The 13653-nt window shown below is 37.1% G+C and overlaps 2 protein-coding genes across 2 annotated transcripts in view; one reads left to right on the forward strand and one right to left on the reverse strand.

The window, feature by feature from the left end:
- The window catches only part of P5CS (Delta[1]-pyrroline-5-carboxylate synthase), a 150810-nt gene that overhangs the window by 120881 nt on the left and 16276 nt on the right, over nucleotides 1-13653 (reverse strand). The window contains exon 2 of the mRNA XM_069823601.1: nucleotides 9425-9604. Within this exon, the coding sequence (XP_069679702.1) occupies nucleotides 9425-9592 (168 nt within the window). The 5' untranslated portion in view covers nucleotides 9593-9604. The remainder of the gene's footprint in view (nucleotides 1-9424; nucleotides 9605-13653) is intronic.
- LOC138697977 (tyramine receptor 1-like) overlaps nucleotides 1-13653 on the forward strand; it is a 689651-nt gene that overhangs the window by 10696 nt on the left and 665302 nt on the right. The window lies entirely within an intron of this gene.

The raw sequence follows: 13653 nt of genomic DNA on the forward strand, positions 1-13653 counted from the left end.
ATATGCTATCCGAGAAATATATCTCGTAAATTGTTTGAAATGTGTCCTTAAAATATTGCACATGAAGTTACGGACATCTTCTAAACGTATTATAGATATATTAATTTGTCCTACAGAATTTATCTGTAATATTGACACCTAATATTTGAGGAAAAAAAATTCGCTCCGGCGCCGGGGATCGAACCCCGCTCCTTGGTTCTACGTACCAAGCGCTCTGACCACTGAGCTACGCCGAATTCAATGCACAGCACCGGTTCGAACCTTCCATCAGTGTTGTGGATTGAATTCGGCGTAGCTCAGTGGTCAGAGCGCTTGGTACGTAGAACCAAGGACACGGGTTCGATTCCCGGCGCCGGAGCGAATTTTTCTCCTCAAATATTAGGTATCTTCTAAACGTGCCATGTAAAGAAATATTGTATGTGTTCGCAGTCTCAACTATGAGAAGTGGGTTACGGTTTTTTATGATACCAGTTCGAAAAGTGTTGTTTTTTTGGCACGAGTGTAAAGTCTGTGAATGAAGGTGTAGCTTTGCTTCAGAAGATGAAGAATGAATAGAACAGAGAAAAATTCTCTCCGGCACCGGGACTCGAACCCGGGTTTTCAGCTCTACGTGTTGACGTTTTATCTACTAAGCCACATCGGGTTCCAGTTCCGATGCCGGATCGAATGCTATCAGTTTAAGTTGTACCTCTCAGTTTTCCTTTGGTGGCCAACCCTCATGTACTGTGTACAAATTTTGGAGATGGTCCAAGTGTGTGTGTGTGTGTTTTTATTATTTATTAACTGCATGCCCCATTACATAGTAATACTATATGCTTTGTAATTTCAATTCCTCAGGTGTATGTGTTTTTTTAATTAGCGAAGATGAATATTAATGATATTTCTTTATTTTCCTAAAAACATTGGGATATAAATTGAAGTTAAATAGTCTTTATACAACTACAATTATATGTTATCTATTCACAGATGCTTCTCCAGTATTTAATTATATTGTTTGGAGTCATGGTCTTCGGAACTAATAATCCAACCTCAAAACCAACTCACACAACTAGAGATTCTACAATATCGAATACTCCACATCCTGCCGAAAATGTAAAATTGGAAACTATTATTACAATGAGTACTCGTCTAGGTGTTAATAATGGACTTGCAACGATGAAACCATTGGTAACTTCATCCGTGCCTGTAACTTCTACGATGAAGACACGATCAATAACTTCACAGACTATTAATACTTCAAAAGCGGAGGAGTCATCACTAACTCTAACAGTACCCAGACATTCTAAAGCGGAGAAATCTTTAGTACGAGTACCTTCAGGAACAAGAGCAGCTTCTACAAAGGAAGGACTATTAGCAACTTCGCAGATAACTGCTACTTATATGACGAAACCATCAATAACTCCAACTGCACATAAATTATCTACGATGGAAGAACTATCAGCGTCTTCACTGGCAACAGCAACTTCCACGACGGAGAAATTGTCAGTAAGTTCACAGGTAACTATTGCTTACCCGACGAATGAACAATCAATAACTCACGAAATATCTGAGGAGAACAAACTGTCAATGATTTCACACGTGGCCATAACTCTCACGACGAAGAAACCGTCGGTAACTTTACTGATACCAGCGACTTCTAATACGAAGAATATATCTATATTTTCTGTGATGCAATATTCCAGAAATGCTTCTAACGAAGATGAGAATAACGTCACTAATGCTAATATTTTGCTTGATATGAATTCTCAAAATATAATTTCGGCAACTGAGTATAATGTTTTGGGCGAAGGTAGTGGTATTGTTAATAACGAAAGACTTTGTGGTAGGAACCATTCATGTGTAACAAACACTCAACAGAATTCTGACAAATGGAATGATGAGCAAAACGGTTCGGAATCATACCCAACAACTTCGCAACCTGTAAAGGTAACACATCTATATAATGACCACAGGCAGAAAGATGTAACAACGTACATAAACACTACTTCAAATGAAATGAAATGTATCAAGGTGATAAAGCTTCTAATCGTTAAAGTTGAAAAAATAAATATTTCGTTACAAAAGTTGCTGGATAAATTTATATCGGAATACCAACATTTTCTTGAACTTGATGGTAAACGAGGTCGTTATTATTACAATGTAGAACAGTGCCTAGAAATAAGAAAGAATCTTGAATTTCATCTCCACGAGATAGACAACGGTCGAACTTTCCTTCGCGAATGCAATGCAAATAAAAGTTTTGAAAATGAATATATTGAATTAAGAAACATTTCTGTAAATTTCAGTAACATCTGTGAACTCTATGGTGAAACTAGACGCCTAGTGCTTCCTGGACATAATAGATTTGCAAATTTAGATAAGAGAATTTTATTTCTTACGGAAAGTATTGGCGATCCACCATATGAAGCTTTTGCGAGAAAAAATATAATAAAACTTCGCGACGAGGTTACATCGGATGTCTATAGTTATAAGGTGAAATTGAACAGTTTACATGAACACATTAACGCAAGCAAATTATATACTCTTAAAGACTCATTTATCTTAAATTTTGCTGATCCTAGTATAGAAATATATTTAGTAGCAATGAAAACTATAGATGATTATTTGTTCAATAATGACCAAAAAACTGACGATAACATATTACACTTTATTCGATTTCCATTTTTGGGTATTGTGATTATAGTGGGCTTAATCGGAAATATTACTCTGTTTGTAATGTATGCATTACAGGCAGAATTACGTACATATGCTAATGTACTAATATTTAATTTAGCAATTTCAGACACTTTGAACCTCGTAACGAACGTAATTCCACATATTCTCATAGAGTTAAACTCACGCTATTATTTCATTAACTTTGGAACTATAACATGTTAAGTTTTGGCTGCTTTAGAATTCCTAAGTATTGGACTTAGCGTTTGGACTGTTGTTGGCCTAAGCATTCAGAGATTTTCTGTTGTTTTCATGAGTTCAAAACCTATTGGAAGGAAAATGTGTGGTATATCCAACAAAATTTTGGCATACATATATGTAATACTCATTTGGGTTATTTCCTCGACTCTTACATTTTCGAATGTAGTAGAAGCTAGTATTAGCACCAGAGGTCTCTCTCTGCACCTACCCTGCAGATTTATGGTATATAGTATATCGACTTATATTTTACAGTTTCTTACCTTTCGTTATAGTGGCAATATTTTATGTTATTACAGCGGTATGTCTTGCGAGGAGTGCAAGGAACATGCCAGGTGAGGCCCAGGGTCAAGAAGAACAGAAACGAGCACGAAACAGAGGCGCTATTATGTTAATAGTTCTAACATTTGTATTTGCTATAAGTTACACACCTTACTTCCTGCTTGCACTTCTAAGTGAAATGGAAGTAATTGAGAAAAGTGGTATTTCAAAGTATCTTGTAGGTTTCTTCTTCTCTTTATTATTTTTTAATTCAGCAGCAAATCCTGTGGCATTATGCATTAGTAGTTCTTTGTATAAAAAATATTTTAAGGCATATTTATTTTCTAATCTGTATTCAAAATTAGTCCGTAAATTTTCAAAACAATCTACTAGTACAAGCGGTTTGACACCTGCAGCTGAGATGGTTACGCAGACAACAACAATACCTGTTCCTGAATGTAGGCTTATTTATTTTCATAAAGATACCTTGTGTTAAGACAATTTCATAAAAAAACTCATACTTCGACGTAGAAAATGTCTTTGTCTGAACTTCGGAATTCTGGATGATCGGGTGTGACGAAACTCTTTGTAGCTCGGTTGTAATAGTGGAGTGGTGTCACGTGGTAGGGCGAGGACGTAAGTGTGCTGTGGGTCACTCGGAGTCACACGCGTGAGTTGTAAAATGGATGTGTCCGAACGCGACGTAAAAATTACCACGATTCCCGTCATTTCGGTAGTTCGTAGTACAGCAACTGGAAGGGCCTCGATTACGTAAAATATAAGAACTAGAGTTCAGCATTTCTTACATTCAATATAAACTTTTCTTATTAAAATGTTGAAGAAAGTTGATTTAAAATAATATTGTTATCTAGTTGTTACCCTGTAATCTTCATTTATACATTCTGCATTTTGTATTTGTATAGGTACAGTACATATTTTTATTCTTATTTTAAATTTGTATTTATATCGGTATTTAGTATTTATATCTATTTTTTGTATCTTTATCATTTGTTAATTTTATGGCATAATTAAATATAATTTTGTTGTACTGCCTATTGTAATTTGGAATTTACTCTGCTATAGACAAATAAATAATGCATAATAACGTAAGTATTATTATAATATGACAGAAACTCAGGCTAGTTGTTTACTTTACTTTAATGACCTGTATTTCTAGCTAAAATGTACCTTTAGATGAGACATGACAGAAAAATACACTAGTATCTTAATAGAAGCTCAAGAAATGTCCTGTAACTGGAACGTACAACTACCAATGCTTTTACGCTGTGTTTACAGGATTCTATTACAAAATTATATCGACAGCAGGAAGTATAGAATCAGAATTTTGTGGGTTAATTGCGTGTTTAATTATTTGTTGAGTGAAAATGTCACATATCAAATCTTCTATTCAGCGCTAATTGTCTAATGGTTAAGTTATACGATCGCATATATGGCCACTTTTGCTAAGTAATATTTCAGTAAGCAAACATTCTCTCCTCAGTGAACTGCAGTAGATTGTAATAGTGTTTTATGCGGGACAGTTGTGGATAATGTTTACTTGATTAAGGAAGATACTGTGTACGGAACTTGAAAAATGTTTGTACAACGTGTCTCAAATAAACGGGATTTGCTAAATACAACAAAATATATACGTTGCATAATGAGAAAGAAAATAAAAACACAAGAATTTTAATATTACATATTGCCATTTGTGTAACAACATCAGTCACATTCAAATTTTGAAAATTATGTCTGGCAGGAGACGATCTTGACGAAGTTCACACTCAGAGAGCCTACAATGGAGATGAATCACAACTCGTTCCAACATCGCAATATTGATGGATTCGATTTCGACACGGATGTAATTCTTGAGCTCTTCAATAGTGTGAGGGCGCAAATAGCCATAGTAGCTGACGCGCCCTTCTTAAACTCCACTAGAGTCGACGGCAATTCGGAAGGCGGTAGTCTGCTAGCGTTTGCGTCGAGAGAGACAGATAGAGAGAGCAAGGCAGCGTACAACATTGCCACATCGTACTTCATGCGCAGGTGCAACACAAATATCGCAGGAGAGAATTTAAATTATCAAAAGACCATAATGAACTTAGCCGTTGAGTACTCTAAGCATAGCACCAAACAAACCCTCTTTCCTTCGCTAACAATATTCTTTGCACTGTTCTCAATCCCACACCACACGCTTCTACAGTTGTTTCTTGCACGTTGGCAACGTTGCAGCCAGCATCAAGATGGCCGGCAGCGTTTTGCTCGTCAACGTTTTTAAAATAACAATACACCTTAAACACTATATTCCGCGCCTACCTGTGCAATACTTGTCTTTTTGCAGTCTCTTCTTCCATTTATTTATCTTAAACCCACACAGCAAATGTTAGTTTTACTTATCCAATGTATTGAAACACTCACACGTGAACAAACGAGCTCGGGAAGTACTTGTTATAGACTGATTCCGATTGGTTTTACTGTAGAATGTTCTGACGTCATATATCAGAAATGCTACGGCCCTTATAGCAGCCGACCGCCTTCCAAACTGCCGTCTAGTCTAACTAACTTCAATAGTGTGTGGCTGACTTGCATAAACTTTGTTTTTCAAGTCTCCCACAGGAAACAATCACAGACCAGTTAAGTTAGGGGACCTAGGGGGCCAATCAATATCACCGTTCCTGGAGATGACGCGGTTGTGGAAAATTTGGCGCACTGTTACATAGAAATTCTCTCTGAATGCGACGTAAATCATCTTGCTGGAATCGATATGGCCTCTGTGTAGGAATCTAGCAAGTTTCCGTACGAAAAATGTGTGTACCATGTTGGCATACCTGACAGATGTTACAGGGGTTGTTTTCCCTGGTCATTTTTCGAAAAATATGGACCGATTAATGCGCGCTGTCGATATTCCAGCAACTGCACTCCTACCCCAAATCATTTACACCGAGATATATCTAACATTTGAGTAATTTCGTTATTTATTTAACAATCAATTATCAACATAAGGTGGTAAGCCGTTGCCTCTGCTTAATTCAATATAATTCACATTGCATTCTCCTAAAAATAAGCACAAGCAAGTGAAAAGGAGAGACTAAGGCACTGCCCACGCAAGCCGTAAGAGTGCTTCCCCTTACTCTGTTTCTGTTGACATCGCCTCACAGCTCTCGTGAGACAAGGTTTTAGTTACATGTTATTTATGCGAGGTAAAACTATAATTTTCACATTGACAATGAGTAGAAGTCGCAGACTTTGGCTCGAATAACGTTCAGGAAATGGAAATTTTTTCGTAATGAGTCTAAAGTTCAGTGTTGCGTTATATTGAAATCACTAGTCGTTGCGTTCATACATAACTGGAAATTCACCTTGTGTCGCGTATATTGAATAATAGTTCAGAAAACAGGAGAAATGGAAATGGTGGAATTGTAGCACAGTATTTTGCGACACTCACTGATTTAGTAATCTTGGAGTCACTCGTTTCAAATGAATTAAAAATCGGATTGTAGGAATGTGGGGAAGTGTCTATTAACTGGAGCCAATTACTGTTTCTGTGTAAACACATCAGCCAGTAGCTTGAAAGATCAGATGCTGACCATGCCATCGAGTTCAGACATTTTGATTTTTCACTTGCTCACTGCCGTTCCCGCATTATCTCACAGTCTAGCTTTTTGTCACCTTTTAAAATATGTACAGCACACTGGACAAATTTCTGGTGGGTAGTAGACGCGTACAGGGCAATCGAATTTTTTTTTTATTTTTCTTGTAAATTATTCTTAATATAATTGTTGTAATATCTCTAATTTAGGTTCTGGCTAATATGTATATCTATTATCAGGCAGTACATATCATTTGTCGATATGTGTCAGAGGAAGAAAAATTATTTCTACGCAGCGTATATATATGAAGTCTGGTTAGTGTAATATTTAACTAGTCAGCGATGTATGCAATGGAGGGAGAAAAGAACTGGCCACCCTACCCCATTATCTCATCGCGTAATTGTCTCATGAGTGATGCCATATGGTGTCACTTATGAAATTTAGACCTGTCTCTGGACAGTTGACTAAACAACAAAATTGTTGAATAATTTCAAGGAAAAAATGTTCCGGGGCCGGGCTTCGATCCCGGGACCCTTCGTTTAGCACACGAATGCTCTCCCGATGCCCGACCCCGGAACAATTTTTTCTTGAAATTATTCAAATCTGCTTTACAGGGAGCTACTATCTGAAAGCCAGATTTGCATAACAAAATTGTTGCAATTGTCAAATAAACTGTGAGGCATGCGGAGTAAGCAACAAACAATAAACTTCAGTAAGTGTGAGGATTCTGGGAAATTTATGGAATGTATATATTTATTTTTTAATATAAGAACAATGGCTAATAGATCAAGGCCAGCTGAGCTGGTCTACTATTTATCCAATAGCTGCCACCGCGTAAATAACAAAGCCCAGGTTGAACTTGCTGTCTATCAAAATAGCTGCTGGCCAGTTAGTAATCTAGCTACTGTCTAACTGGATAACCAGTTAAGTGGCACCGTGTAAACGCACCTTAAAACACTGCGTAGCCACTTAAATATGGGTACTATAACCACAGTCTAGTATATACAGTCACGAAACTCAATACATAGTAAATATGCATCCATAGATAGTTGCTAACGACTAGGATCGCTAATATCACCTCATTACAGACAATGAGAAATAGTACCTGCATAGTCTATTGTTCCTAGCACCCTCACAACTCAAGCTTCGTGACTGTATATACTAGACTGTGCTATAAATATAAGTAGATTGCACGGGCACAAAAGAAATGTCATATACAGAACAATTTGTTACATATTACGCACGAGTATTTTAAAGACTCTATTTAGGCACTGATAACCAGGTTTCGGTCCTGGGCACAGAAACGCATGAAGTTCAGAACGCACGGTAGATAGTGTTCTGTTGGTCGAGTAGGCTGGGAGATGGAGCGCGCCATTACTTCGTGTCTCAACACGTAAACCAGCGATGGGCGTTTGAGTGCATCTGCCCGCCGTGCCCACGGGGTATTCCAAGTGCGAGCGCTGCAGCGCGCTGTAGTGTGCCAGCAGCTGTAACATCTTACAGCTTTTAAATGAGCTAAATTTAGGACTTCAGGGAAAAGAAATTCTTAATACACAATTTGCAGATAGAATTGCAGCTTTTAAGGAGAAAATGCTGTTATGGATACGTCAAATGCAAAAGGGCGAAATATATCATTTCCCATTCTTATCTAAGCGCATAGAATTTTGAACAATGAAAATTTCGAAATGTACGCATGTATTCTATCCGGTCTATTAGAGGAATTTACATCAAGGTTCCACGATTTAGATTGCCTGGAAATGGATTTGCGTATTTTTGCTACATGTTCCGATTCCAACTGATTATTGATAACGTCCCCCCTTCATTATAGTGTGAATTGATTAACCTGCGATGCGGTCGAGAGATGTGAGCGAAATATGATTCAAGGTCGAGTCTTATGCAGTTTTATGACGGATTCCCAAGAGGACACTTTCCCAATCTGCATAAGCTGTGTGAGAAAGTTTTGTGTTTATTTGGTTCCACGTATAGATGTGAACAGTTATTTTCTATTACGAAAATAAACAAATCTCAAACAAGAAATGATGGGCTTTTAATGGCAGTTCTTTGCATAGCTTGTGCTAATAGAGTTTCTCCAAATCTTGAGAAATTGAGTAATATGAATTAATGTGCAACAGACATGTTTTGTTTTGTGTTTAAGGAAGTGTTTCATTACTTTGTGTTCTTATTTAGTTTGGTAGAAAGAATAACATATTCTTTTGAAACATATAGTACGTACCGTAACTTGAATAAACCGGTTTTCGTGCACTCTAGAAGCACACTTCTCTCTTAGTACACCGTGCAAGCATAAAGTGCATAATTCTGCCCAACCCTGACGTAAACAGTCCGTCATAGTACAGCACAAAATATATTTCACCCTGTACAGATGCAGTATATACAGTACATTCCTATTGTAGATAATAAATGTCTGCCATTAAAGTATTAACGTGAGTTGTAACCTTCAATCAGGTGTCCCCACGCCGAAGCCTGTTACACGTACCGCACCTGTGCTGTTGCAATCGGGTGACTGCACACGGGTCATGACGTCATTTATACTCCGTGTACTCTTAACCTCATACTGGTTACTCTGTGTCCCTAGACCGAAGCCTGCTGATAACAATGGCTAAAATGCAACTTTACGCACTGTTGACGTATCGATAAAGTCTTACCTTAGCGTAGCGGAAGAGGGAGTTTGCTGGGTCATTTCTGACACCACTGAGAGAGAGGACACTTGGCGATGCCGGGCGTCGAGCTGCTGTCACAGGGTGGACACAGTTTCCCCCGCGTAGCAGCAAGCGGCCCTGTCCGACCAGGCGAGCCGATTTAGAGCCAAACATCGCACTGGACCTCTGTAAAAATTTGAAATACTTTTAGTCAATTATTTAACGATACTCTATCGACTACTAGCATTTTTAGCGTATTTGAAATTGGTGACAGTGAGATAGTATTTGGCGAGCTGAGGCCGAAGATATGCCATAGGGTTATCAGACACTAGCCTTACAGTTGGAAAAGCCATTTCAGAATATATTCGCTCCAGAAAATAACCTATAGATCAGTCATCTCCAACTGGTCAACCTGTGAGCGCGTTTCCCCTCTCGAGGCAGAGCTGTAGAATACGTGAGGGAGGGTAATGTGTCGCCGCTGGGGAGAGGATGGTAATTTTAAACCTTTTTTCCTATTTGGTGTAAAATATTAAATTTTTGTATGTAGAGAGCTCATAGCTGTGGCAACTCAACCAAATAAAAATATTTTGAAAAAAAAAATTATTAGGGGGCCCAAATTTGAAAAAAAAAAATACCCAATGCAGGATTGTACTAAAACCGATATATCTAAACCGTTTTTAAAGATAGATTCAAAACGTTTTTTGCAATGTATTTGCAAAACCCATGTTCTACAAACTGTCTGTAACAGAATTTTGATATTAGTCCCTACGTTTGTAAAATAAACAATTAAAATTTAATAACAATTTTCTGATTTCCTTTCTTGTAAACAAACGGACATATTTTTAAAATGAAATCAATTAACAAAATTCTGTTACAGAGAAAAGTTTCCTAATAGTCTAAAGAATGTGTGTTCTAAATTTCATGCCTGTATCTTTAATAGTTCAGAAATTATATCCATTTTTTCTAGCAATGTAGCAAAAAAGAAATGAAGTTACTGGAAACCGATAAAAGCGGGTGTGTGATTTAAAAATCCATAGCGCAGGAAGTTTAAAAATGACGTCTCAACATCCGATAAGGACACAAATACCCACAAAATGTTACGCAATGCATTCCACGCATATCAAAGGGTATTTTAAAGATTTTTTTTTTAATTTAATTTACCGGAAACAACAATAAAAGTTGGCGAGTGATTTAAAAATCCATAACGCAGGAAGTTTAAAAATGGCGACTTAACATCCGATAAGGGCACAAATACCCACAAAATGTTATGCTATGCATTCCACACATATCACAGGGTATTTTAAAGATTTTTTTTTTGAAAATTTACTCATTTTTCACCAAAAAATAGCATCCTCTCCCCTTAAATATCACCATCCGTTCCACTGCCACTCCTCCTACATTGCTCTTATAGCTATGCTTCCTCTTTCAAGGAACTCGAAAGAAGAGACGTGTGACTTCAGAGTGCCAGCAGTTAGAAATGCCTGCTGTAGATCCTTGAAGTGTAATACGTACCATCACAAAAGTAGTAAATTATCATCATCTACAGCCCCTTGAACCACTAATAACTGAAGAAAGCGGAGAACTTAATAGAACGGAATTAGAAATATAATTACAAACAAGAGGGGTTCAAGATGCTGAGCTGCGCTCGGTCGTGGGTTCGAATCCCGCGTTGGCTGATCACATTGTTGCGATTTTCTGACATATTTCCCAATAGTAAAGCAAATGTCAAGTTATCTCGCGACGAATCCTCGGTCTCGTCTGGATAAAATACCATTTCACTATCACATCCAGTGTTCATAAAAAACGCTCATTACACCTTTTTTTTTCCAATTAGAAGCACATAAAATCTAAAGGAAAAAATACGTTATAAACGCACGTCAGATGATATGTAAAGACACACGAATTTTCCTTTCGACTTGTACAGACTTACGTACATAAAATAGCAATTCCTACTTTGTACGTATGTTGTACGTACGTACAGCCTCAGACACAAAGAATAACCGCTATCCTGTAATGTGAATTTGTCTAAATCTATATCGGGCAGCGTCTGGTTTACATGAGAAGAATAGGCCTACTTGTTTCACATGTGAACGTTGTAACTGGAACACAGTCTATGTGTTAGAGATGAACAAAACTAGCTGCCACTCTCGCTCGTTGCATTTGTCTTTCGAGTCTCGTCTCGTCATTCTCGTGCGCTTCGAGTCTCCCTCATCATTCTCGAAATAGCATTTGGTCGGCGTGAAAAGATTTCGTAACTTTGAATAACATACATCATTGAAATAAATAACATTATAAATGTTTAAATGAGACAAAAAGACAAAACAGAACAGTATCTTAGTTATCAAAATGTTCTGGTTTTATTATCAGATATTACCTATGGTCATATAAAAGAAAAAAAAACAATTATTCTCAAATAAATTTGTATTTCTAAGAAATAAGGGCTGGATAGTAGAAGAAGAAGTCTCCTGCCTAGCTGAAAATGGGTCAACGAGACGAGTAGATATTTTAGCGTACAATGCTGACACTAAACAGGGCATCATTGTGACCCCACGATACGTTTTGAAGTAGAATGTCATCAGTCAGCCGAGGTCCACCTTGAGAAGAAGTCTATCTATGAGCCTACAGTCAACTATTTCAAGCTGAAATATGCCTTAATTCACGTTGAGGTATTCGGCTTGCCCATAGGTGCTCGAGGGACTATACCAGCTTTTTTCGAAGAATTTCGACGGCAGTTTGCTCTGCCAACATCTCTGAGGGATAACATTGTGATAATTGTGTTAAAAAATTCCTGTCAAATCCTAATTAATCACATGGTGCCACATCAATAGCAATTGTAATTTTTCACGCCCTTTTCTTTGTTTCCCTTCTTTAAAATTTAATATCTACTGTATGTTTACATATGTATAATAATTTTTTGAGGATATACTGAGTCCGTAAGGGCTACCCTCAATGGGGGGCAGTTTAGTATTATTACAGTATTTATTAAAATATAACGTTAAATAAAGCGTTAATATTTTTTTTATTTGAGATTGTACACTTGATCTCAAACATAGAAGAAAAAAACTCTAGCCTTTTAATAAGGGCCTAGTAATTAAATGAAAACTGAGCAACGGATTATTATACATAAAAGGTAGAGATGATGTTTCAAATAGGTTACTTGTTTGCTTATACATATGTAACAGTTGCCAAAACATAAAAGTTCAGTCTGGTATAAACAACTGCGACGATTCAAGGCTGCTTGACGTTCGAGAGTTGACCACTCCCGATGTCTTGATCATTCGTTACAAGCAGTCAGCGACGCAGGCAATATTGTAGTGCGGGTTTTCGACTTTGCGGGCGCTGTTAGTCTTGATTTCTCGATCTTTGTTCAACTCTACTATGTATGTGCAGACCAATAAACAAAATTTTGGGCCACCTGAGCATGCGCAGTATGTTGTAACTGTAACTTGGAAAATTCAGGTGGCCCAATTTTTGTTTCTGGGCCTGTACACATCTATAAATAAATTAATGAATGAATCAATGAGTCAATGACATAAATAAATAAATAAATAAATAAATAAATAAATAAATAAATAAATAAATAAATAAATAAATAAATAAATAAATAAATAAATAAATAAATACATAAGGAAATAAGTAAATAAAAAGGATTGGAACAACTGGATAATACCCACGGCAGAGAAATATCGATAGTCGACGTTACTCGCTGGCCATTAGTCACCAGGCCGTACCGAGCCGTGCCAAACAAAACAATCGAAATGGTGGTAGTAAAATTCGCGACTATATTCTTAAATAATTCACTGCATTAGTCAAGTGCAAGGTTTTATGTAGTATAACGGCGGTGTTTTGAACGCATTAAAAGAAATGCAGATGTAGTAAGATCTTAAAGTAGGTTATCACAATGAAATGAACATGAAAAAAGGCGTGTTTGACGGAATTTCATTCAAATGACGGAAAGTAAATTTGCGGTTAATGTTCGCCAAAGCGTTAAGTACGTAATTATGACCGCGTTGCCGTTTTATTTCTGGCCTAGATAAAAATACCTAGCCTTTTACGAAAAAAAAAAAATTGGGGTCCATGAAATTATTCACCGCTTTCATTTTAGGCCTGTTATTGTTTATGAATATTACGAAACAAAAACCGTCATAAAGGCCATGACCGACTAAATAAGTTTCAAACAATAATAAAATACGATAATTTGGTCCAGAGAGCATCCGTTTTTGATGCAAAGATAA

The sequence above is a fragment of the Periplaneta americana genome, chromosome 4, assembly GCF_040183065.1.
Source record: "Periplaneta americana isolate PAMFEO1 chromosome 4, P.americana_PAMFEO1_priV1, whole genome shotgun sequence".
NCBI lineage: Eukaryota > Metazoa > Arthropoda > Insecta > Blattodea > Blattidae > Periplaneta > Periplaneta americana.